The sequence below is a fragment of the Balaenoptera borealis genome (genome assembly GCF_965194805.1).
Source record: "Balaenoptera borealis genome assembly, chromosome: 3".
Taxonomy (NCBI): domain Eukaryota; kingdom Metazoa; phylum Chordata; class Mammalia; order Artiodactyla; family Balaenopteridae; genus Balaenoptera; species Balaenoptera borealis.
The window spans coordinates 105,002,091-105,028,396 of record NC_138866.1 but is presented as its reverse complement, the minus strand read 5'-3'; the positions used below and the strand labels follow the sequence as shown (position 1 = coordinate 105,028,396).

Below are 26,306 nucleotides of genomic sequence, written 5' to 3'. Positions count from 1 at the left end.
GTTGCTCTGCGGCATGTGGGATCTTCCCAGACCAGGGCTCGAACCCGTGTTCCCTGCATTGGCAGGCAGACTCTCAACCACTGCACCACCAGGGAAGCCCCAATATGTATACACATACTTTTAAAAATCATTAAGAGCTTTATAATTCAGAAGCGGATGCCTCTGCTCTTCACAATGAATTAAGTGTGGTCATCTTTGCTTCACCACTAACCAAATTACAGTCTCTGTGCACTGTAACACTGGACAAATCCCTAAGCAACTGTTACTTCATATCACAAGTTCCATACCCTGTTTATGTATACATGATTTTTTATATATTCCAATACCCTATTTTACTACTAATTTACATCACTTTCATTCAATTCTGTGCCTATACCTGTTTGTCTCTACTTTGTTTTTCTCCTATGCTTAGAATTTGACGTTCAAGGCACAAAAAAAGGACATTTGAGGCAATTATCTGGATGAAGGTAATTTTTTTCCAATTATATGGTATTTTAAACAAAAGTGGCTTTTTACAAAATTACCCAGATAAAATTGTGTTCGTATCCACAACGAATAAGCCTTCTTTCTGTGTCGTGTTCCCCAGCCCTGGAAATGAGTATATAGCAATTCTGCAGTTATTTTCCAGTTTTACTTCAGAATTTACAAAGTCAGCAACTTCCTGGTCCCTGTAGACTTGGTGGGTGAGGGTGCCAGAGCAGGAGTGAAAGTGAGAGAGCAGGAGAGGAAGAGACCCACTACTCTAGGTTTAAATGGGGCAACAAATAAGCCATTTAATAGTGCCCTTCCCCTCACCCCAAACAATTATGTGACACTTGATCCCATCCTCACATAGTCAATGTGATTCCCAGCTTATGGTGGCTAAAATATCTAGAAACAGATTTCATTGTCTTAACGAAACAATCAGATTCAACACATGGAAGCTGGCCTATTCTGAATCAACCAGAACATAGTCATTTCCTAACTGCATATAACAGAGAGAAAAAGTACAAAAGGAAGTTATATACGATGAAACCATTAAATGCAGATTTGCCACAAGGCAAGTTGGTAATGCTTGAACATTATGAAGTGCAAAAACTGCACAAACACATTATATTTTAAACACTCCATCTATTTAACAAACTATGTATGCTCTTCAGCTAAATAAGATTAATTGAGATTCAAGAGGCAGCACCGTACTGGCAAATCTCATCCTAAAGGCATCCATTAATATAAATCAACAGTAGCAATTTGGTTTGATCATTTATTTGCAAGAATCATTAAGGTTTATTAGCATAATTATTCCCTGTGGGATTTCATGTCAAGGAAATGAAAAATGGCATTATCAATATTTAAAAGATAAGTGTGTAATGTTCAGAGTACTTAAACAGTCATCTGCAGGTGGTGTCCAGCTGCAGCAAATTAGATTAGATTTGGGCATTTTTCTGAACAAAAGAAAAATTGTTTTGTTCTAATTGCTTCATTTTATAAAGCAATACAATTTTGTAAATAATTTCTCCTGCATAGTTAGAACTTACAGTGTGTACCTATTAACATGCCTTATTTCATATCAGCACCTCCGATATGTTCAACCCTTTTATGTTGTAACTATTGGGGAACATTAATCAGTATAATCCATCATTTATTATCAGGGAAAGCTTTTTCCCTTCAGTAATCTAGACCTCTAGTCTAGACCTGTAAGTGAAAAGCTATATCCCAAAGGGAAATGAACCAGGAGATTTCCCCTTAATTCTGGGAGGGCATAAATCCATCCTTAACAATGAAATATCATTTATAATAGTAATAATTTATCATGAGACATCCTTAAATGTGATCATTGTTTTTTTAAAAAGCCATACAATGGAATATTATTCAGTGATAAAAATAAATGCTCTGTCAAGCCGTGAAGAGACACGGAGGAATCTTAAATGCATATTACTAAGTGAAAGAAGTCAGTCTGAAAAGGCTATATACTGTATGATTCCAACTATATGACATTGCGGAAAAGGCACACTATAGAGACAGTAGAAAGATTAGTGGTTTCCAGAGGTTTGGGTGGAAGGAGGGAAGGATGAATAGGTGGACCACAGGGCATTTTAGAGCAGTGAAACTATTCTGCATGATATTGTAATGGTGGATACATGACATAATGCACTTGTCAAAATCCATATAGACCTGCACAAAACAAAGAGTGAACTCTGATGTAAACTATGGACTATAATGAATAATGTATCAATATTGGCCCGTCAACTGTAACAAATGTATGGTGCTAATCATAGTGGAAATTGTGTGGGTGTGAAGGGAAGGGGGGACATATGGGAACTCTCTGTATTCTATGAATTTTTCCGTAAACCTAAAACTGATCTAAAAAGCAAAGGCTATTAATTTAAAAAAAATTTTAGGGTAATTTTCTTCAGATAAAATCAGTTAATCATTGCAATTGATTAAATTTGTCTTTGTTTTAGATGAACAGTCAGGCCAAAAATCTTTTTCTCTGGCAGACCCCCTATTAAATAGCATAAATTATTGTAGAATCTTTCTACAATACCCATGTGTGGACTAGACACAAGGAGCTATAACTAAAATTCCCTTTAGAGACAAAGATCCTAAGTTAGAGAAGCAAAATAAATGAAAAGCATACATGTGTGCTAAAATACTTTGCAATACTGCATGACATTTCGCTATTAGGAATTAACAAATTCTACGCTATTGAACCTGTTATATCCTGAACTGATCCTCATCTCTTACGCTCACTTCAAGGAGCCTAACACTTTGAGGAGATGGTTATGTCAAGAAATCTGCAGCAGGCTTCATCTCAAGTCAATTTATGCACAACACCAAGACGGTAACCTTCTCTCTGTTCCTCTTAGACAGTATTGCCAATGAGTAGAGCAGTAGAGGTAACGCTGATATGCAATCATGTGACCAATGACTCAAGGAGAGGGGGGAGCAAAAGGTTTGCAGCTCCCAGAAACTCTTTCGAGGCTCAACTGAAGCTTTTTATTCATGCTTTGTATTCTTTTTCTCATGGTCTCAGTCTTTGCCACATACAGTGGTCCTTGGGTATCTGTGGGGAACTGGTTCCAGGACCTGCCCTGGATACCAAAATCCACAGATGCTCAAGTCCCACATACAGCCCACGGTGCCCGTGGTTCTGCATCCGTGGATTCAACCAACCAGTGATCCTGTAGTACTGTATGTATCTATTAAAAAAAATCCCTATATATGTAGACCTTTGCAGTTCAAACCCATGTTGTTCAAGGGTCAACTGTATATACCTTTTAACCACAATTTCCTTCAAGGTGACTGTTGCATGTTTTAACTTGATTATGTATGGCTCAATCTTTAATCACTGTTTCTTCATTAGTACACTTTGTTCTTATTATAATGCCATTACCTTAAGGTAGAGGTCCCTTTGCTAGGGCAACCGGGAGTACAGTGTGAGTACTCTATAACTGAGAACTTGAATTGTACTTGGTCAGAATCCTATTGGTTTTATTCAGCTCCCCTCACTATTGTGATTAAAAGTGTGGCAACCATTCCACAAATCCTTCTTTTTGTCTCTCATAACTTCTGATGACCTACATGGCTTCCCCTTAGTTTATTTGTACTAACTGAATGCAGTGCTTCCCCCACCACCACATAATAGATTCCCTACCTGAATTACCCTTCTAATCATCCTAACACTCAAATTAGTACATTCTAAATATAATGTTAATCCTTAAATGGATATTTATTAAGCTACGCTATGTTCAGGGCTCTGTGCTAACCACGTTTTGGTAAATTTAGACAATTAGTACTGCATTTAAACTATTGCTGTGTGTGATGTTATGAAATATTAATTGCATGTTTCAAGAAGCAAATAGTATTGATATATTTAACTGCCTGATGAAACAGATAATCTATATATCGATGAGTGACATACTTTATTTGATTAAAGAGTAGTCTCAAAGTTACAAATATTTTCTTGCAAAAACTAATATACTATTGTGATTTAGAAATCCACTGTACATGATAGAGCTTACCTTCATCAAGTAACTAAACATTTAATGATCAGATTTGTACCCTGTTTATGTTTCAAAGACATTTATATTTATTGATGTGTGAGCATTTCAGATAAATAATGTTGACTTGAGTCTATGTATGCAACCAAAGAATTTGTCATTTGGACGACAAGCAATTAATTAGATTGTGTTAGGTAGATAAGGAAATGAAGAAATCATAATGTATCTAGACTTTAGAGAAGTCTTTTTGGAGAATTCCCTCATTATATTCTTATAGAAGGGTATAGAAATATTGGTAGTGTATTAGTAAAATCAGTGCATTGGTAAATTGTTGAATGATCGTACTCAAAGTTTGCTGATCTAGTTCCACCTGGAGAGATACTCTAGTAGTGCATATCAAGGCTCTGTGTTCTCCCAGTCTTACTCAGCATTTTTATCTATGAAGTATTTGAAAATATGAAAGGCATGTTTATCCAATTTGTAAATGATGTCAACTGAAGAAAAACGCACAATGTAAGAGCTGTGAGTTAAGTTTTATTTGGGGCAAAATGAGGGCTATAGCCTGGGAGACAGCATCCCAAATAGCTCTGAGGAACTTCTCTGAAGAGGTAGGGGGGAAGGTCAGTATTATAGGTGATTTTAGCGTAGGTGGATACATGCAGTCAAGTTTACTTTTTTTTTGTAAAAAGTAAACTTGACTGCTAGTCTCATGAAGGTTGCTGCTAGTCATGAGGAGCAGATGTCTCTGTTAATGATTTTAGTGTCTCACTGCATATGAGAAGATGCAAGTATTTGGGCTCATAAAATCTTCTCCTGAAAGTTTCTAACTATCTGAAGGCCTGTTCTGCTAGTTGTTCCCAGAGCACAGAGTGCCTCATTCCTCATCTCCACCCTGAACTCCTTTCAGGGTGTATTGAAGGTCAGTTACTGCAGTGGCTAGTGACTTAATCCTTGTAAAGGCAGATGGCAAGTGCCAATTTTTAGATAGCAATGACATGACTCTGGGTTATTGAATTACTAGACAAACATGTTGCATAGATATTTTGGAGAACAAAACCAGGAATTAAAAATTGCAGTCAAGACTCTGAGATCACAGGGATTAAAGGAAGGAAACTGGCTAGTAGCTTCTAGAAAATAAAGAAGGGAGAGAGGAAAATGTGAGAAAGGAAATTAGAGGTTTTCCACTCTAACTACTAATAATCTTTAAAATCAAACATTGATTTTGATTTAAAAAGGCAATTAATGCTGCAAAAAGTTTTGTTTTTCTTAATCATTTTCACCCATGAAATTAAACAGAGATAGTGGTTGTATCAGTTAGGAATTGCATTTGGATAACTGTAATAGAATCCCGGGTGGAGAAGAGGACACAGAGGCTTAGACAAATTAGTTTACTTTTCTGTCAGATAGCATGAGGTCATGAGTTAGGCAGCCCAGGGCTGGTGTGGTAGCTCTGTGGTCATAAGGAAGCAAGGCTCCTTCTCTTTTTCTGCTCTGCCATCCAGAGCATGTGTTATCTCATTGGCAAGACAGCTGGTGGACTTTGTCATCACATACTCTTATTAAGGACAGAAACCCACACATACAAAGGCCCTCTGACAAGAAAAAGCTCAGAGAAATCCATTTTGGCTAAAGTTTGAAGAAGAAACCTGAAGGGCTAGATATATAAGCCTTTACAGGTCAGGTTGATGGTTTTAGACTTTCTTTAAAGGCCAAAAGAAAACAGTGAATTCTTATCATTAAGGAAAGTTTTTCCAATATGAGACACCAGAGACCTAGTGTGCCAAGACCTGTCTAAAATGCTGAGACTGGACCAGGATAACAGAGAACCCCATTCCTCCCACCTCCTGGCTAGTAAGCAGGAGCAACAAAGAAGAGCAATCTCCTGCTGGGGGAGGAGACGAGTATGGAGAGAACCTCTGACATGCAGGAACACAGGGAAGGCCTAAAGCTAAGGGTGAGTCAGGAATGTTGAGAAAAGCAATCTGGAAAACCAACCCCCAACATAAGCACAAGATAACACGAGAGAAATTTGAAGACAGTGGTGCACTGAAGATAACCGAAGCAACACGAAGTTCAAATCCAGCTCAACTTCTGACTATACGTAGTCAACCTCCGACATTCACTGTAGGAGAATAGGTGTGCTATTGCCAGGCATAAATATGACTTATCTCAGTCTCTGCTGTCTTACACATGATGTCTGGCATTCAATCAAAAAGTATGAGACACACACACACACAAAACCAAGAAAAAACACTGTAAAAAGTGTACAAAGGGCTTCCCTGGTGGCGCAGTGGTTGAGAATCCGCCTGCCAATGCAGGGGACATGGGTTCGAGCTCTGGTCTGGGAAGATCCCACATGCTGCGGAGCAACTAGGCCCGTGAGCCTGCGCGTCTGGAGCCTGTGTTCCGCAACAAGAGAGGCCGCGATAGTGAGAGGCCCGCGCACCACGATGAAGAGTGGCCCCCGCTTGCCACAACTAGAGAAAGCCCTCACACAGAAACGAAGACCCAACACAGCCAAAAATAAATAAATAAATAAATAAATAAATAAATTAAAAAAAAAAGTGTACAAAGGTGAAGCAGTCAACAGAACAAAACTCATATGACCCAGATGGTGAAACTATCAGAAAAATTTAAATACTATAATTAATATACTAAAGTCTCTAATGGAAAAGACAGACAATATATGTGAAAAGATGGGTATTTTTAGCTGAGAAGGTGGAAAGTATAAGAAAGAGATAATGGAAATATTAGATAAAAACAAAATAGTACTGAACATGAAGAATGCCTTTGACAGGCTCATCAGAAGACTTGACATAGCTGAGGAAAGAGTCAGAAAATTTGAAGATGTAGCAATAAAAATTACCTAAACTGAAACACAAAGATAGAAAGATTGGAGGAGGAAAAAAACAGAGCATTTGAGAGCTTCATGACACTATCAAATCACCTAACATATGTGGAAACCTATGTATTGTAGATTTAAATATGTAAATAAAATGTATGATAACAATAGCACAAGAGATGGGATGGAGGAATTGAAATTAAACTGTTGTAAGGTTTATATATATGTGTGTGTGTGTATATATATATGTATACACATACACACACATACATATATACATATATATATAGTAAATCTTAGGGCAATCACTAAAAAATAAAGAGGTATAAATAATAAGCTGATAATGAAAATAAAATGGAACTACAAAAAATAATCAAAAAGAAGAAAGAAAAAGAAAATGAATCAATAACAGATGCAACAAATATTTTAAAATTTGCAAAATTGTAGATATCAATCCATGCATAATATCCATAATGATATGTAGATATAAACGGCATAAACACCAATTAAAGGATGGTGATTGTCAGACTGAATAAAAAAGCAACACCCAACTATACACTATCTACAGGAAAGCCATTTTAAATATAAAGACACATTAAAAGTAAAAGCAAGGAGAAAGATATATTATGTAAACACTCGTTAAATAAAATCTGGAGTGCCTACATTAATATAAAAAAGACTTCAGAACAAAGACTATCACCAGGGAAAAAGAGGGTCATTTCAGAATGTTAATGTCAAAATATTTTTAGGACATAATAATAATCCTAAAGGTGTATACCTCTAACAATAGAACTTTAAAACACATGCAGCAAAAAAAGAACTGAAAAGAGAAATAAGCAGGGCTTCCCTGGTGGCGCAGTGGTTGAGAATCTGCCTGCCAATGCAGGGTACACGGGTTCGAGCCCTGGTCTGGGAAGATCCCACATGCCACGGAGCAACTAGGCCCGTGAGCCACAATTACTGAGCCTGCGCGTCTGGAGCCTGTGCTCCGCAACAGGAGAGGCCGTGATAGTGAGAGGCCCGCGCACCGCGATGAAGAGTGGCCCCCGCTTGCCACAACTAGAGAAAGCCCTCGCACAGAAACGAAGACCCAACACAGCCATAAATAAATAAATAAATTAATTAATTTAAAAAAAAAAAGAGAAATAAGCAAATCCACAGTTATTCTTGATGACCTCAACACTCCTCTTAGTAATTAATAAAGCAAATCGATAGAAATACAGTAATGATATAGAATACCTGAACAGCATTCTCAATCAACTTGACCTTATTGAACATCTTGCCCAAAACATCAGAATACATATTCTTTTCAAGGACACATGAAACATTCACCTGAACAGACCGTATTCTGAACAATAAAACAAACCTCAATTAAAAAGATTTGAAATCATACAGAGTGTGTTCTCTGACCATAATGGAATTAAACTAGAAATCAGTAACAAAAAGGCACCTGGACAATCTGAAATGTTTGGAAAGTTAACAAAACGGCTCTAAATAATTCATGGGTCAAAGAAGAAGTCTCTGAATATTCTGAATTGAACAAATGAGAATGCACAACATATCACAATCTGTGGGAGGCAGCTAAAGCAGGGCTTAGAGGGAAATATAAGTTATACATTTATATTTGAAAAGAAGAATGGTGTTAAAGATTTAAGCTTTCACCTTATGAAACTATAAAAAGAAGAGCAAATTAAACCCAAAGCAAACAGAAAATAATGATGGTTAGAGCAGAAAACAATGGACTTGTAAATAAAGTAGAAAAAAATTAATAAAACCAATAGTTTGCTCTTTGAAAACATAAATAAAATTAATAAAACTCTAACTGATGAAGAACAATATTTCTTCAAAGTTATTTATGGTAGAGCTTTCTCTTGTGTGCATAACAGTAATATAATTTCAATCATTTGTTCATTTAACAAATATTTATTTATCACTTACTATATGCCAAGCACTATTTTAAATGCTTGGGATACATTAGTGTTCAAAACAACAACAACAAAATTTCTGCTGACAGCCCAGTCAACAAGGTTTAATTAGAGGCTACTTTAAGAGAAGCTATACATAAGCCATGATTTTCGTAGAGTTCTTTTGGAAGTTGCTAGACTAACAGGGGATTAAATGCAAATAATAGTTACATCCTGGTTTCAAAGTGTTTTGTACTGTACACACCCTGTTGTCAATTTTACTTTTGTAGTAACTGGGTTTATAAGACTCCCAAAAGACAGAAACATTGACAATATTCTCCCTATACACACACACACACACATACACTTGCACAAGTCCCTTTTGACGTTAGAAAACAATTTGAGTCTAAGGTGAGGTCTAAAAGCCCATTAGGGTTATCTATTTGCTATTAGTCTCTTTGCATTTCAGTTTGGGAGGTTTCTATTGACATATCTTCAAGCTCACTGATTCTCTCTTCAGTGGTGTCCAGTCTACTGATATCCTATTAAAGGCATTCCTCATTTGTTACAGTGTTTTTGATTTCTAGAATTCTCTTTGGATTCTTCCATTTCCACGTCTCTGCTTAAATTACTCTTCTGTTCTTGTATGTGGTCCACATTGTTTGTCAGATCCCTTAGCATATTAATCATAGTTATTTTAAATTCCTGTTTAATTCCAAATGTGTGTGAGAGCTGAGTCTAGTTCTGATGCTTACTTTGCTTTTCAGACTGTGCTTTCCCTTGCCTCTTAACAATCTGCCTTTAGCCTTGTAATTTGTTGTTGAAAGGTGGACACGGTATATTGGGTAACGGGAACTGAGGTAAACAGGGCTTTAGTGTGAGGTTTTTTTATTATATGGCTAGGAGTTAAGCTGTGTTTAATGTTTGCTGTAGCTGTAGGTTCCAGAGGCTTCAGATTCCTCTGTTTTTGTTTTTGTCTCCTGTTGTCTTTGGATTCCCTAAGAATTCCTTGTTAGAGTGTGTGTTTTGAAGGACTTCCAGCTGTAATCAACTGTTATTACACTGGAGCATTGTTGGTGTGGTGATAAAGTGTGGGAAAGGGGAAGCATTTTATGGTTTTATGGTTAAGTCTTTTGGTAGAGCTGTGTCCCTGGGCTGTGACCTTCACGAATATTTCTTAGATCCCCTTTGTCCACTTAGGTGAGACAGGAAGGCTGGAGGCAGAGAAATGTCCTTGCCCCAGGTAGAATTAGGTTCTGGTAAAATCTTTTCCTCTGTAAAGTAGGCCTTTATTGTGGAGAAGGCTCTGGACATATTTCACAATGATTCTTCTTCTCAGCCTCCTGCCAGGACCATGAAAGATCTTTTTCGGTTCTTCATTGTGAGAACCTGGTGAGATTCCTGGAGACAAAACCCAGAGCAGTGTGGAGGCCTCCCTAACACGGCAGCCCCCACTAGTTTCACTGATTCTAGTCCATACTCAGTCTCCAGCAATCCATCAAAATTACCATTTAATTATTCCTAATTCATGGCTTCAGGGGCCACTGTTCCATGTAAGGAGGTCTTGACTGTGACTCTCTGGATTTACCTCTCCCCACATTTCAGGGTGATGGGTTGCCCTGTGACCTCAGTTTTATGATGAATGCAAGAAAAGTCATTAGTTTCGAGTTTATCCAGCTTTATCTGGTAGTAAGGAGGGAAGTGATAACTTCCAAGTTTTTTATATTTTGGAGCTGAAACCATGAGTCCTATTTTTTTTTTTTTAAAGATTTATTTATTTATTGACTGATTGATTGCTATGTTGGGTCTTCGTTTCTGTGCGAGGGCTTTCTCTAGTTGCGGCAAGCGGGGGCCACTCTTCATTGCGGTGCGCGGGGCTCTCACTATCAAAGCCTCTCTTGTCGCGGAGCACAGGCTTCAGACCCGCAGGCTCAGTAGTTTTGGCTCACGGGCCTAGTTACTCCGCGGCATGTGGGATCTTCCCAGACCAGGGCTCGAACCCGTGTCCCCTGCATTAGCAGGCAGATTCTCAACCACTGCGCCACCAGGGAAGCCCCTTAAGTCCTATTTTTAATTAATCTTTAAGCAGACATATTGCTACACAAGATGGACTTCAAATTAGCACAAACTAAGCCAAGTTCACATGCTAACTACCTTAAAAAAATTTTGTTTCACTTTTGACAAGATTTCTCTAAATATGTCATCTCTAAAATCAATATATTTGACTAATTTCTCTGACCCATTCCTGTTCTTAAGCTCTTCCATTTAAAATGGACTTCAGTGTGTAAGTCAATATAATAAACCTAACCAAAATCCTGCCATCATCTGTCCGCTCTCTCATTGGTACCTGGACCTTGTATTACATAGAATAAGATCCATGTGGCCCATATATTTTATTCCCCCAATTTACCAACAGCTTCTGTGGGTCCCCCACAGTGCACAGTTACTCAGCTAGGGAGACCGTGACCGTGCCTCCCACTGCCGAGGACGAATGCCGTCATCAACCCTGCAGAACCTGCATTGAGGCTGCAGTATGTTTTGTGCACGGAAAGTGACTTTGGCCTCATATCTTAGACAGGAGTTTGCCGTATTTCTCTGTAAACAGTTTCCACACCTCAACTTGGCTCCCAACTCCACCAAACCGACAGATAGTTGCTTGAGGGAAATCTTGGCTCCTAACAGACTGCAAAGGGCTTGCCTCAGGACACATGTGGATTTCCCCCCCCGTCTCCTTAAAATTTATGGAAAAACAAAAACAAAAACAAAAAACTTATGGAAGTAGCCGCCCTGCCAAGCCTCCTAAGAAGCTCAGCGCTCATTGGATAGGGCTGCGCCCAATGGGAGGCGGCGGCCTTCGCGGGTGGCTGGCGCGCTGCAGCGGCAGTTGCCGGGAGACCGTATCAAAACCGGAGAGCTCTGCTGGCGTCTTGGTTTACCGCCTGAGTTGGTGGCCGCCAGAGCGGGAGAGGGGGAGTTTCGTCGGCCGAGATGGTGAGCTTGTCGGGGGTCTCAAAACTAGTTGGTTGTCTATTGATTTAATTCTAGTTTAGAGCCAGCCTGCTTCTAAAAAAGGATTTGAAGTGCCCAATCTGAGAATAAAGTGGGAAACTCGTATTTGCTTTCAGAGACCTCAGGTGCTATTATTTAAGGGACTACTTGGTTGTTGATTTAATTCTAGTTTAGAGCCAAACTGCTTCTTAAAAAGGATTTGAAGTGCCCAATCTGAGAATAAAGTGGGAAACTCGTATTTGCTTTCAGAGACCTCAGGTGCTATTATTTAAGGGACGCTCCTGGTGGCTTCCAGCCTTTTTTCGCATTTCTCCACAGTATATTAAATCCGCCCGGTAAAAATCTTGCTTCCCACACATCTGGAAATTTGGGAAATGTTTAAGAACCGCTGAACAAATGAGTGGAAATGAAGGTCCAGGAGAGAGCGAATGAATAAATAACAGCAGGTTGACCTATTAAATGTATATTAGAAAAACGTGACCTTTTTTTTTAAAACATCTTTTTTGGAGTATAATTGCTTTACAGTGTTGTGTTAGTTTCTGCTGTATAGCAAAGTGAATCAGCTATATGTATACATATATCCCCATATCCCCTCCCTCTTGCATCTCCCTCCCACCCTCCCTATTCCCCCCCCGCTCCAGGTGGTCACAAAGCACCGAGCTGATCTCCCTGTGCTACGCAGCTGCTTCCCACTAGCTATCTATTTTACATTTGGTAGCGTATATAAGTCCATGCCACTCCCTCACTTCGTCCCAGCTTACCCTTCCCACTCCCCGTGTCCTCAAGTCCATTCTCTACGTCTGCATCTTTATTCCTGTCCTGCCCCTAGGTTCTTCAGAACCTTTTTTTTTTTTTTAAACATTCCATATATATGTGTTAGCACATGGTATTTGTTTTTCTCTTTCTGACTTACTTCACTCTGTATGACAGACTCTACGTTCATCCACCTCACTACAAATAACTTAATTTCATTTCTTTTAATGGCAGAGTAATATTCAATTGTATATGTGTGCCACATCTTCTTTATCCATTCATCTGTCGATGGACACTTAGGTAGCTTCCATATCCTGGCTATTGTAAATAGAGCTGCTATGAACATTGTGGTGCATGAACTCTTTTTGAATTATGGTTTTCTCAGGGTATATGCCCAGTAGTGGGATTGCTGGGTTGTATGGTAGTTCTATTTTTAGTTTTTTAAGGAACCTCCATACTGTTCTCCATAGTGGCTGTATCAATTTACATTCCTACCAACAGTGCAAGAGGGTTCCCTTTTCTCCACACCCTCTCCAGCATCTATTGTTTGTAGATTTTTTGATGATGGCCATTCTGACTGGTGTGAGGTGATACCCCATTGTAGTTTTGATTTGCATTTCTCTAATGATTAGTGATGTTGAGCATCCTTTCATGTGTTTGTTGGCAATCTGTATATCTTCTTTGGAGAAATGTCTATTTAGGTCTTCTGCCCATTTTTGGATAGGGTTGTTTGTTTTTTTGTTATTGAGCTGCATGAGCTGTTTATATATTTTGGAGATTAATCCTTTGTCCGTTGATTCTTTTGCAAACATTTTCTCCCATTCTGAGGGTTGTCTTTTGGTCTTGTTTATGGTTTCCTTTGCTGTGCAAAAGGTTTTACGTTTCATTAGGTCCCATTTGTTTATTTGTGTTTTTATTTCCCTTTCTCTAGTAGGTGAGTCAAAAAAGATCTTGCTGTGATTTATGTCAAAGTGTGTTCTTCCTATGTTTTCCTCTAAGAGTTTTATAGTGTCCGGTCTTACATTTAGGTTTTTAATCCATTTTGAGTTTCTTTTTGTGTATGTGTTAGGGAGTGTTCTAATTTCATCCTTTTACATGTAGCTGTCCAGTTTTCCCAGCACCACTTATTGAAGACTGTCTTTTCTCCATTGTATATCCTTGCCTCCTTTGTCATAGATTAGTTGACCATAGCTGCGTGGGTTTATCTCTGGGCTTTCTATCCTGTTCCATTGATCTGTATTTCTGTTTTTGTGCCAATATCATATTGTCTTGATTACTGTAGCTTCGTGGTATAGTCTGAAGTCAGGGAGTCTGATTCCTCCAGCTCCGTTTTTCTTTCTCAAGATTGCTTTGGCTATTCGGGGTCTTTTGTGTCTCCAAACAAATTTTAAGATTTTTTGTTCTAGTTCTGTAAAAAATGCCATTGGTAATTTGATGGGGATTGCATTGAATCTATAGATTGCTGTGGATAATATAGTCATTTTCACATTATTGATTCTTCCAATCCAAGAACATGGTATATCTCTCCATCTGTTTGTATCATCTTTAATTTCTTTCATCAGTGTCTTACAGTTTGCTGCATACAGGTCTTTTGTCTCCTTGGGTAGGTTTATTCCTAGGTATTTTATTCTTTTTGTTGCAATGGTAAATGGGAGTGTTTCCATAATTTCTCTTTCAGATTTTTCATCATTAGTGTATAGGAATGCAAGAGATTTCTGTGCATTAATTTTGTATCCTGCTCCTTTACCAAATTCATTGACTAGCTCTAGTAGTTTTCTGGTAGCATCTTTAGGATTCTCTATGTATAGTATCATGTCATCTGCAAACAGTGACAGTTTTACTTCTTTTCTGATTTGGATTCCTTTTATTTCTTTTTCTTCTCTGATTGCTGTGGCTAAAACTTCCAAAACTATGTTGAATAATAGCAGTGAGAGTGGGCAACCTTGTCTTGTTCCTGATCTTAGTGGAAATGTTTTCAGTTTTTCACCATTGAGAATGATGTTGGCTGTGGGTTTGTCATATATGGCCTTTATTATGTTGAGGTAAGTTCCCTCTATGCCTACTTTCTGGAGGGTTTTTATGATAAATGGGTGTTGAATTTTGTCGAAAGATTTTTCTGCATCTATTGAGATTACCATATGGTTTTCCTCCTTCAATTTGTTAATATGGTGTATCACATTGATTGATTTGCGTATATTGAAGAATTCTTGCATTCCTGGGATAAACACCACTTGATCATGGTGTATGATCCTTTTAAAGTGCTATTGGATTCTGTTTGCTAGTATTTTGTTGAGGATTTTTGCACCTATGTTCATCAGTGATATTGGCCTATAGTTTTCTTTTTTTGTGACATCTTTGTCTGGTTTTGGTATCAGGGTGATGGTGGCCTCGTAGAATGAGTTTGGGAGTGTTCCTCCCTCTGCTATATTTTGGAAGAGTTTGAGAAGGATAGGTGTTGGCGCTTCTCTAAATGTATAATAGAATTCACCTGTGATGCCATCTGGTCCTGGGCTTTTGTTTGTTGGAAGATATTTAATCACAGTTTCAATTTCAGTGCTTGTGATTGGTCTGTTTATATTTTCTATTTCTTCTTGGTTCAGTCTCGGAAGGTTGTGCTTTTCTAAGAATTTGTCCATTTCTTCCAGGTTGACATGACCAGCTTTTGAACCTCACTTTACAGCCAAGGGGGAAGGGGTAGAGGGTGGAATGAGGAGGAATTCCCTGCATAGTGGTAAAGAGCTGGGTCTATAGAGGTCAGCTGCACGTCTTTGAATTCTAGTATGGTTGTTTATTAGCTGAGGAAACTTGGGTCAAGTTGCTTTAACTTTTCATGCCTCATATATAAGATGGGCAACACTAATAGTACCTGCTTCATTGATATATCATGTATTTACCTACCACATTTGCTTTTTTATTATATTTCTCTGAATTTAGGAAGGAAGCCAAAAGCCTTTCGTTTTTTACTGTTAGCTATCTTCATTTCATTTGTTTCTGGGGGCTACATCAATATATTTTAAAAAATTAGATCCTGGAACACCAAAGTATGCTTTTTTTCCCCCCCTCATTTTAGGCTTCCAAAAGGAGAACTCTGAGCTTTAGTGAAAGGCATCAGAAATTAGTAGATGTCAACTATTGCAAAAAATTGCATGTCGAAGCACTACAGAGGCTACAGAATCAAATCAGGGACCAAATGGTGCAGAATGAGAATGATGACCGGGCTGAGCGCAAAAGGTTCCTCAGATTATTACGGAATGAACAATTTGAGTTGGATATGGAAGAGGCCGTTCAAAAGGTAAGTTTTACTATTCATTTTTACATCATTTTTTTCCTTCATTTTCTCTTTGGAAACAATGAAAGCCAACTGGAATTGAATAGAGAGACTAAGCATCAGGCAAAGGATGCCTCCCAGTGAGTCAGCCCAGTGTAGTGGTAAAGAGCTGGGGTTTTGGAGCTGGACTGTGTATCTTTGAGTCCTAGTACTACTATATGTTAGCTGTGGAACCTTGGGTAGTTTGCTTTTACTTTCTCTGCCCCTTCTAGAAAGTGAGAAGAATAATAGTACCTACTTCATAGGATTGTTTTAGTAATTAATCAGTTAATACAGGCAAAGCCCTTAGAATAGTGCCTGGAAGAGTAAGCACTCAGGTTTTTTTTTTTCATAAATATGAAATCCATGATTACTAACTTCCACAGTTTTGTTCACATAAGTATAATTCTTTGCTTTCCCTAAAATTCTAAAGACAAAAATTTAAGAATACCTTTTTTGAATTTATTGAGATTAAACATGTACATTAAGTGGTAGAAAATGAACACTTATTTATTAGCTATGAATTTACTTGTATTTTTGATTTTTGAAATACTGCCTTGAAAAATTCAGGTATAATATGTAGGTATGTAACTACTAAAGTGTGGAGACAGTTTTTCAGTGCATATTTTAAGGGATGAGGGAGGTAGAAAAAGGGAAACCAACAAGAAACGAAATGAGTTCTCATAAATGTGAAAAAGATGTTCTGATATTTCAGTGTTTTTTGAGTGTCTGCTATATGTTCAACATTTTGTAAGATATTTTGGGGAATGGCAAAACCAAGTTTTAAAAGTGGTATTCATCCTTCTGAGTTTCAAATTCCAGAAGCTTAGACATGACTTTTTAACCCTGAGCAAGAAGATCCTTGGGGATTAGATTTTTTTGCCTATTCTTTTTATTCTTTTTTTTCTTTAATTTTAAAGAAAATCCCAGATATCATATCAACTCTCTCTTGTATACTTCAGTATACATCTTACAAAATATGGATTTATTTTTATATAGCAGCAGCATAATGCCATTATCTTACCTGATAGAATTATCAGTAAATAACTTCAAGGTATCATTTAATACCATTCCATAATCAAATTTCTGTGATTGTGTCAGAAGACTGCTTTTATAGTTGGTTTGTTTTAATCAGATCCAAACGTGGTTTATCCAGTGTATTTGGTTATGTCAGGTCCCTTTTAATCTAAAACAACCCTTCCCTGTGCTTTTTTTTTTTAACTTCATGTTTTTAACTTGGTAAAGAAGCTAGGCCAGTTGTTTAATAGGATATCCCACTTTCTGAATTTATCTATTTGCTTCCTCAGTGGTTCCTTTACTTTGTTTCCCTATCTCTTATATTTCCTCTAAATGAAAGTTAGCCCTAAGGGCATGATTAGATTTAGGTACAACTCTTTTGGCAGTGACTCCATGGCAATGCTATCCTCGATATTTTATCCCACCAGCAGGTGCATACTGGTGCTGATGTTGATGCTAATGTTGATTAGTGGGTTTAATGAGACAGCCTGGTTCCTCCATTGTAAAGATCCCCATCAAACTTTAATCTTTGGTTTCACCAATGAATCTTTTTCATTATTAGGGGTTGCAAAACACTGATTTTCTAATGTTATTGTTCCTTTCACATTTAATTAGCTGCAATTCCTCTGTAAAGAACTTTCCTTCATCAACTAGAGTAATTTGGTACCCTGAGATATAGTTTTTACTGGAAAGGGAGATAAATAATTTTCAGAGTAAGAACTGGTGCCCTAGTCACTTCCATTGCTGTATGCCTATGTTGCTTTTTAAAATTTTGTTTTCTTGAGCTTTGGACTTTTTCTCTTTTTATTTTTTTTGGAGTCATGGGCCTTTATATACTTGAATTAATTGTATTTATTATTCTTTTTCATGCTCAGATTGTCCTACATTTGGCCAATGGATGCCCTTTGATTGCTTCTGTGTCCTTTTGACAAGACTCCCTTAATTTGTGGTAGCTTCCTTGCTTTTTGTCAGAATACAGTGTTACAGGCTAGGGATGGTTAATTTTACGTGTTAGCTTGACTGGGCCATGGGGTGCCCAGATATTTGGTCAGCCATTATTTTGGGTGTTTTTGGATGAGATTAACATTTAAATTAATAGACTGAGTAAAGCAGATTTTGAACTGAAACAGCTCTTACTGAGTCTCAAGCCTGCCAGCCTTCAGACAGGAACTACACCAGTGGCTCTCAGGCCTTTGACCTTAGACTGGAACTAAACTGTTGGCTGGCTTCTGTCTCCAGCTTTCCAACTCACCCTGCAGATCTTGGGACTTGCCTGCTTCCGTAATTGCTTGAGCTGATTCCTTATATTGTTTCTGTTTCTCTGGAAAACCCTAATACAAGGTTCATCTTATAAATTTCTTGCTTCATACCTGGAATTGGCCATTGTACCAAGAAGTTCTATTATCATTTAGTGGAAATAATATTTAGAGACAATTTTGGGTTTAGATATGCTTATTGCTCTTGGGTGTTAGATATGCTTATTATATTGGTTCCAGGTCTTTTCAGCAGATAGAACTTGGACATATGCATATTTTTAACTTTTTGAGATAAGTTTAGTTTTACAGAATAGTTGCAAAAATAATACCCTTGACCTGACTTCCCTTTATGTTACCGTCTAACATAATCATAGAACAATTATCAAAATGAAGAAATTAGCCTTACCACAATACTATTAACTAAACTGTGAGATTTATTCAGATTTCATCAGTTTTTCCACTAACAACTTTTTGTTGTTGTTGTTCCAGTATCACAAATTGCATTTAGTTGTCAGGTGTCCTTAGTCTCCTCTAAGTCTCCTCCATTCTGTGGGTTCCTCCCTTTTTTTCTGTCTTTCATGACCTTGACAGTTTTGAAGACTATAGTTCATTTGTTATATTAGTTTTCTGTTGCTGTGTAACAAATTCCACAAACTTAGTGGCTTAAAACAATATCCATTTATTACCTCACAATTTCTGTAGGTCAGAAGTCCAGGCATGGTGTAGCTGGATTGTCTGCTCGGTCTCACAAGGCTGAAATCAAGGTGTTGCCTGGGATGCATTCTCATCTGGATCTTGGGGCCTCTTCTCGGCCTGTTTAAGTTGTCAGCAGAGTTCATGTTCTTGTAGTTGTAAGCCTGAAGTTTTCATCTCCCAGAGGTTGCTGACATTCCCTGCCACGTGACCCTCTCTACACATGCAATTTACTTACTTTCTGGCACCACAAGATGTTCCAGGCTCAGCTTATTCTTCCCTTGCCTTGGAATCAACCAGTTCTCTAAGAAGACTTGGTTCCTTTTATTGGAAAATGGTATTTAGAAACCAAGGTCTGAATGATAGACGTGTTCATTATTACTGGGGTTTTACTGCTCTACTCCCTCTAGGTGGAAAGAACTAGAAAACAAACTAGAAAATAACCATACACACACATCTGTGTTTACATTTGTGTGTCTATCTGCATGTATTTATTAATAAAAAAAACCATGAGCCTGAGTTGGTACTGCTGACTGCAATCTGCCACCACAGGGGTCATTTTAGTCTTTTCCCTTTCCTTATTTGTAATTGCATTCTCCCAACAAAAAGAAAGCTGGCTCTCATTATCTACAATATATTTATTTATTCTTTCAACCGTAGAATACAAATAGTTTCAGAATTGCTAACCTGCACCCTTGTGAACAACAAATTTACTTACTACAATATAGACTTGGGTACAGTTCTTTGTGTCTTTAGCCTTGCAATATCTAGTCAAACTTTTTTCCAAAGTTACTTATGTCCACTCCTACCTATCTCCTCCATTGTGGTTATTTGATTGATTTTTGTTTGGTTGGTTTTTTTGTGATTGATTTTTAATACAGTTAATTTGTTATAGTCTGCATTCCATTGTCCTCCCCACATCTGATTGATTTCTTTTTTTTTTTTTAATGTTGAAATAATTACATATCCTTGGGAAGGTGCAGAGATAGTGCAGAGAGGTCCACTGTGCCCTTGGGCAGTTTCTCCCAATGGTTACATCTTACACAACTGTAATATGATATCAACCCTGTAAAATGACATTGCTATGTTATGCGTATATATTTCTATGTCATTTTATTACATGTGTAGGTTTATGCAAGCACCACCTCATTCAAGATACAGAACTATTCCATCACCACCAAGACCTCATTCATGCTACCCCATTATTGTCACACACTCTCTTCAAACCCCACTATGCCTGGCAATCACTAATTTGTTCTCCATCTCTATAATTTTGTTATTTCAAGAATCTTATTTTTAAAAGAGGATGTTATATAAACAGTCCTGCATGTGATTCCATACATATGTGGAATCATACATCTATAACCTTTATTTATTTATTTTTTTTAAACATCTTTATTGGAGTATAATTGCTTTACAATTGCTTTACAATGGTGTGTTAGTTTCTGCTTTATAACAAAGTGAATCAGCTATACATATACATATATCCCCATATCTCCCTCTCTTGCGTCTCCCTCCCACCCTCCCTATCCCACCCCTCTAGGTGGTCACAAAGCACTGAGCTGATCACCCTGTGCTATGTGGCTGCTTCCCACTAGCTACCTATTTTACATTTGGTAGTGTATATATGTCCATGCTACTCTCTCACTTCGCCCCAGCTTACCCCTCCCCCTCCCTGTGTCCTCAAGTACCTTCTCTACATCTGTGTCTTTATTCCTGTCCTGCCCCTAGGTTCTTCAGAACCCTTTTTTTTTTTTTGTCTGTAACCTTTAGAATAGGCTTTTTTCACTCCACATAAGGCTCTTGAGATTCATCCATGTTGTTGGATGTGTCAGCAGTTGATTCCTTTTTATTATTAAGTAGTAGTACATAGTATGGATGTACTAGTTGATTTCATTTTAAATTTGCATATTATAAAATTCATTCTTTGTTATGTACAGTTCTATGGATTTTGGCAAATGCATAGGTTACTGTTTCCACCATCACAATGTCATACAAAGCAGTCCATCACACCAAAAAAGTCCCCTCATGCTTCCCCTTTATAGTCAACCACACTCACACCACCCCCCAATCCCTGGAAACCATTGATTTCTTTTTTGTCCAATAGGTTTATCTTTTCCATAGTATCATATAAATGGAATTATGTAATATGTCACCTTTTGGGTCTGACTTCTTTCACTTAGCAAAACAAATTTAAGATTTTGTGTTGTTGCATGAATCATTCATTTTAATTGCTGAATGGTATTGTAGTATTCTATTATATGGATGTACCACAGTTTGTTTATCCATTCACAGCATGAAGTAAATTTGAGTTGTTTCCAGTTTTGGGCAAATGTGAATAAAACTGAATACAAACTTTTGTATGAACATAAATTTTCATTTCTCTTGGATAGATATCTGATAGTAGGATGGTTGGGTCATATGGTATGTGCAAGTTTCATTTTATAAGAAACTGCCAAATCATTTTCCAGAGTTACTGCACTACTTTGCATTTCCTCAGGTAATGTATAAGAATTCCAATGGCTTTGTGTCCACACCAGTACTTGCTGTTGCTTTTTGTTCATTGAAATTTTTATTGAGATAATTATAGATTCATATGAAGTTGTAAGAAAAATACATAAAGTTCCTATATATCCTGTACCCAATTTCTCCCAATGGTACATCTTGCAAAAGTATAGTACAATATTACAAACAAGATATCAACAATGATGCAATCCACCAGTCTTGTTCAGATTTCCCCAGTTTTACTTGTGTGTGTGTGTGTGTGTGTGTGTTTAGTTCTATACAGTTTATAACATGTGTAGCTTTGTATATATAATACCATAGCCAAGATCCAGAAGAGTTCCATGATCACAACGATCCCACGTTTTGTCCTTTTATAAGCATACCCTTCTCTTTCTTGTCCGTCCCTACCTCATCCCTAACTCTAGCAATCACTAATATGTTCTCCATTTCTATAATTTTGTCACTTAAAGAACATTACGTGTACAACTCATCAGTAAAAAGAAAAAAAAAATTTTAATGAGCAAAGGATTTCAATAGCCATTTCTCCAAAGAAGATATACAAGTGAGCAGTTAAGCACAAAAAACGATGCTCAACATCATTAGTCATTGGGGAGATGCAAATCAAAACCACAGTGAGATACCACTTCAGACCCACAAGGACTGCTGCAATTGGAGGAAAAAAAAAAAGGAAAATAAGTGTTGGAACCCTTGTGCATTGCTGCTGGAAATGTAAAATGGTGTAGTGGCTGTGCAAAACTGTTTGGTAGTTCCTCAAAAAGTTAAGCATAGTTACTATTTTACACAGCAGTTACATTCCTAAGCATATGACCAAGATAATTGAAAATCTATGTCCACACAAAAACTTTTACATAAATGTTCATAGCAGCATTAATCATGATAGTCAGATAAGTGGAAACAACCCAAATGCCCATCAGCTTGTGAATGGATAAACAAAATATGTTATATCTATACAATTGTATATTATGCAGCCATAAAAATGTATGCATTACTGATATGTACTGCGACATAGGTGAACGTTGAAAGCATTATGCTAAATGAAAGCAGCCAAACACAAAAAAGGCCACATATTGTATGATTTGTTTTAAATAAAATATCTAGAATAGGCAAATTCACACAGATAGGAAGTAGATTAGTGGTTGAGGGGTAAGTGGAATGGTGAGTGACTGCTAACAGGTATGGGGTTGCTTTTTCGGGTGATAAAAATGTTCTGTAACATTGAAAACTTACATCCACGCAAAAAACTGCACATGGATGTTTATGGCAGCTTTATTCATAATTGCCAAAACTTGTAAGCAACTAAGATGTCCTTCAGTAGGTGAATGGATAAATAATCCAGAAAATAGAATATTATTCAGTGCTAAAATAAATGAGCTATCAAGCCATGAAAAGACATGAAAGTGAAAGAAGTCAATCTGAAAAGGCTACATAATGTATGATTTCAACTATATGACATTCTGGAAAAGGCAAAACAATGGGGATAGTGAAAAGATCAGTGGTTTCCAGGGGTTTTGGAGAGGGTGGAATGAATAAGCAGAGCAAAGAGGATTTTTAGGGCAGTGAAACTACTCTGTATGATATTGTAATGGTAGGTATATATGTCATCATACATTTGTTTAAACCCATAGAATATATAACACCAAGAATGAACAGTAAGGTAAACTGTGGACTTTGGGTGTTAATGATGTGTCAGTGTAGGTTTATTGATTGTAACAAATGTCCCCTCTGGTGTGGGATGTTGATAGTGAGGGGGCTGTGCATGTGTGTGGGCAGAGTGTTTATTGGGAACTCTGTTCTTGTCAGTTTTGCTGTGAACCCAATACTGCCCCAAATAATAGTCTATTAAAAAAAAAAACGTTCTGGAACTAGGTAGTGGTGTTGGTTGCACAACATTGTGAATGTACTAAAAAACTGCTGAGTCGTGAATTGTGAAATGTGAATTTTATGCTGTGTGAATTGTTTCAGCTTTAAAATAGAACATGTTCCAAGAACATTATATAAATAGGATCAAACAGTATGTAACCTTTTGGGATTGGATTTTTTCACTCAGTATAATTCCTGGAGATTCATCCAGATTGTAGTTTATATGAATACTCATTCTTTTTTGTTGCTCAGTGGTGTTCCACAGTATGGATATACCACAGTTTATATGATCATTCACCTGTTGAAGGATGTCTGGGTATTTTGAATAAATCTGCTGTAAACATTTGGGTACAGGTTCTATAATAAACATAAATTTTCCTTTCTCTGGGAGAAATGCTTAAGAGTACAACTGTTGAGTTGTATTGTAAAAACTATTTTCCAGAGTAGCTATACCATTTTACATTCCCACCCAGTGAATAATGCTGTTTCTCACCAGCATTTGGTTTTGCTGCTACTTTTTGTTTTAGCCATTCCAGTAGGTATGTAGTGATATATCATTGTAGTTTTAACTTGAATTTCCTGATGTCTAATGATATTGAACATCTTTTCATGTGCATATTCTTTCCTAAATACAGAATGTAATCAAGTCTCTAGATCTTTCTACCATTTTATAGGAAATACAAAAGAGAAACAAGACACCCTGGTGAAGCAATCGGTCGAATTCAGAATGTGGGACATTCTGTGGGACATATTTCCTAGTGGGGGGGGTAGTGTGTGAGGAGACTGTTAAAAAAAGAGACTTAAGAGAAATCATAACTAGATACAATATATGGACCTTGTTTGGATTTTGATTTGAACAAACCAAAAAAAAAAAAAGGATCTTCGAGACAGCTGGGGAAATCTGAATATGGAAAAGTTATTAGACCTTACTAAGGAATTATTGTTAATTTATTTCAGTTTATTACTTGTATGGTTATATAAGAAGAAATTCTTGTCAGGTAGAGATCAATATTGAATTATTTACATGGTAATGATATATCTAGGATTTGTTTTTAAATACTCTAGCAAAAAAAAAAATATATAGGAAAAAATGGGAGTGGAGTAGAAGAGTAGAGAAAAAAGATTGGCAAAATACTGATAATTGTTGAAGATGAGTGATGGATACCTGAGGGTGTGTTTCAATATTCTTCTTACTTTTGGTGATGTTTGAAATTTTCCATGAAAAAATGTTCAGAAAAAAAAAACATTCAGATAAAATGTTCAGAAATTTTCCATGATAAAATGTTCAGAACATTTTCCAGATAAAATGTTCAGAAAAAGTATTTATTGAAATTATATTTTGTATTTTAAAATAAAACATAAACAGTTGACTTCTCAGAAGGTACTTGTAGTTTTTTGCTATAAAACAAGTTCAACCTTAATGAAAAAAAATCTGGTTCTGGGGGACAAATGACTAAAGTTATTTATTTTTTTATTTAGGCAGAAGAAAACAAAAGATTGAGGGAGCTCCAGCTTGAACAAGAAGAAAAATTGGCTATGGAATTGGCAAAACTTAAACATCAAAGTCTAAAGGATGAAAAGATGAGGCAACAAGTAAGAGAAAACAGGTAACTTGGCTTCCAAAAATTTCATTTATTTAGTCTTTTTAGCCACTTAAAAAAAATTTTTTTTTTTTTGCATTAGGTCCTTGGTTATCTATTTTAAATATAGCAGTGTGTACACTGTCAATTCCAAACTCCCAATCTACACCTCCCCTCTACCATTCCCCCCTGGTAATCATAAGCTAATTCTCTAAGTCTGTGAGTCTGTTTCTATTTTGTAAATAAGTTCATTTGTATCATTTTTTTTTAGATTCTGCATATAAGTGATATCATATGATATTTGTCCTTCTCTGTCTGTCTTACTTCACTTATCTTTAAACTTTTATGTAATGCTTAGCACCTGAGAGTGAGATTTCTTTCTTTATGTCATTGTACTTAGTTAATATTTTGACTAGAAATACTGCTTTAAATCCTATATATATGTTCATTTGAGAAAAGAGGTCATATTCTTAGAAACAAAGTGTTAATATTTAAGGTGAAAATCAATATCATTTCCCTCTTCTCTAAAGAAAATTTTTAAAATGACCTCTTATAAAAAATAGACTCATGGGGCTTCCCTGGTGGCGCAGTGGTTGAGAGTCTGCCTGTCAATGCAGGGGACACGGGTTCGAGCCCTGGTCTGGGAAGATCCCACATGCCGCGGAGCAACTGGGCCCGTGAGCCACAATTACTGAGCCTGTGCGTCTGGAGCCTGTGTTCCGCAACAAGAGAGGCCGCGATAGTGAGAGGCCCGCGCACCGCGATGAAGAGTGGCCCCCGCTTGCCACAACTAGAGAAAGCCCTCGCACAGAAACGAAGACCCAACACAGCCATAAATAAATAAATAAACCCAAAGTTTAAAAAAAAAAAAAAATAGACTCATGAATTCTACTCATAAGAAAAATCTTAGGTGATACCTAATTTAATTTTATGCCCCTACATAAATTTCCTACAGTATTTCTGGAAGGTGGCTGGTCAGCTGTGGTTTAGCACGTCTAGTGACTGCGATAGGAACTTTTTCATTCAGCCCTATCTTTGAATAATCCTTTTTTCCCTATTGTTTTAAAATTAACTTCCCTGTAATATCCAGGCATTTATCTTAGTTCTGCTATCTGATTGAAAAAGAAATAAATTGAGTTTTTCTCTAGGACATCCCTTCATATTTATGAATCCACTAAACATTTCCTTCTGTAAGTTAAATGTCCGTTATTCCTTCATTTGTTCCTTAGATAACATAATTTCAAGCTTCTTTACCATCCTGGTTCTCTTCTGTAGATGTAATTTAGATTTTTAGTGTTCCTTAACAAAATATTGCCCCCACAATTATGTGTAATACTCTAGGGTACTGTTTATTTTATTTTATTTTTAAAAAAATATTTATTTATTTATTTGGTTGCACCGGGTCTTAGTCGTGGCAGGCAGGCTCCTTAGTTGCGGAGCGCCGGCTCCTTGGTTGCAGCATGTTGTCTTCTTAATTGTGGCATGTGGGCTTCTTAGTTGTGGCATGTGAACTCCTAGTTGTGGCATGCATGTGGGATCTAGTTCCCTGACCAAGGATTGAACCCGGGCCCCCTGC

The 26,306-nt window shown here is 37.1% G+C and overlaps 1 protein-coding gene across 1 annotated transcript in view; it reads left to right on the top strand.

Moving 5' to 3' along the window:
• The first annotated feature begins 11,551 nt into the window (after window positions 1-11,551).
• Window positions 11,552-26,306, top strand: part of MNS1 (meiosis specific nuclear structural 1) — a 58,411-nt gene continuing 43,656 nt past the window's right edge. The window contains 4 exon segments of the mRNA XM_082388131.1: window positions 11,552-11,698; window positions 11,700-11,720; window positions 15,562-15,783; window positions 24,630-24,757. Coding sequence (XP_082244257.1) covers window positions 11,567-11,698; window positions 11,700-11,720; window positions 15,562-15,783; window positions 24,630-24,757 — 503 coding nt within the window. The 5' untranslated portion in view covers window positions 11,552-11,566.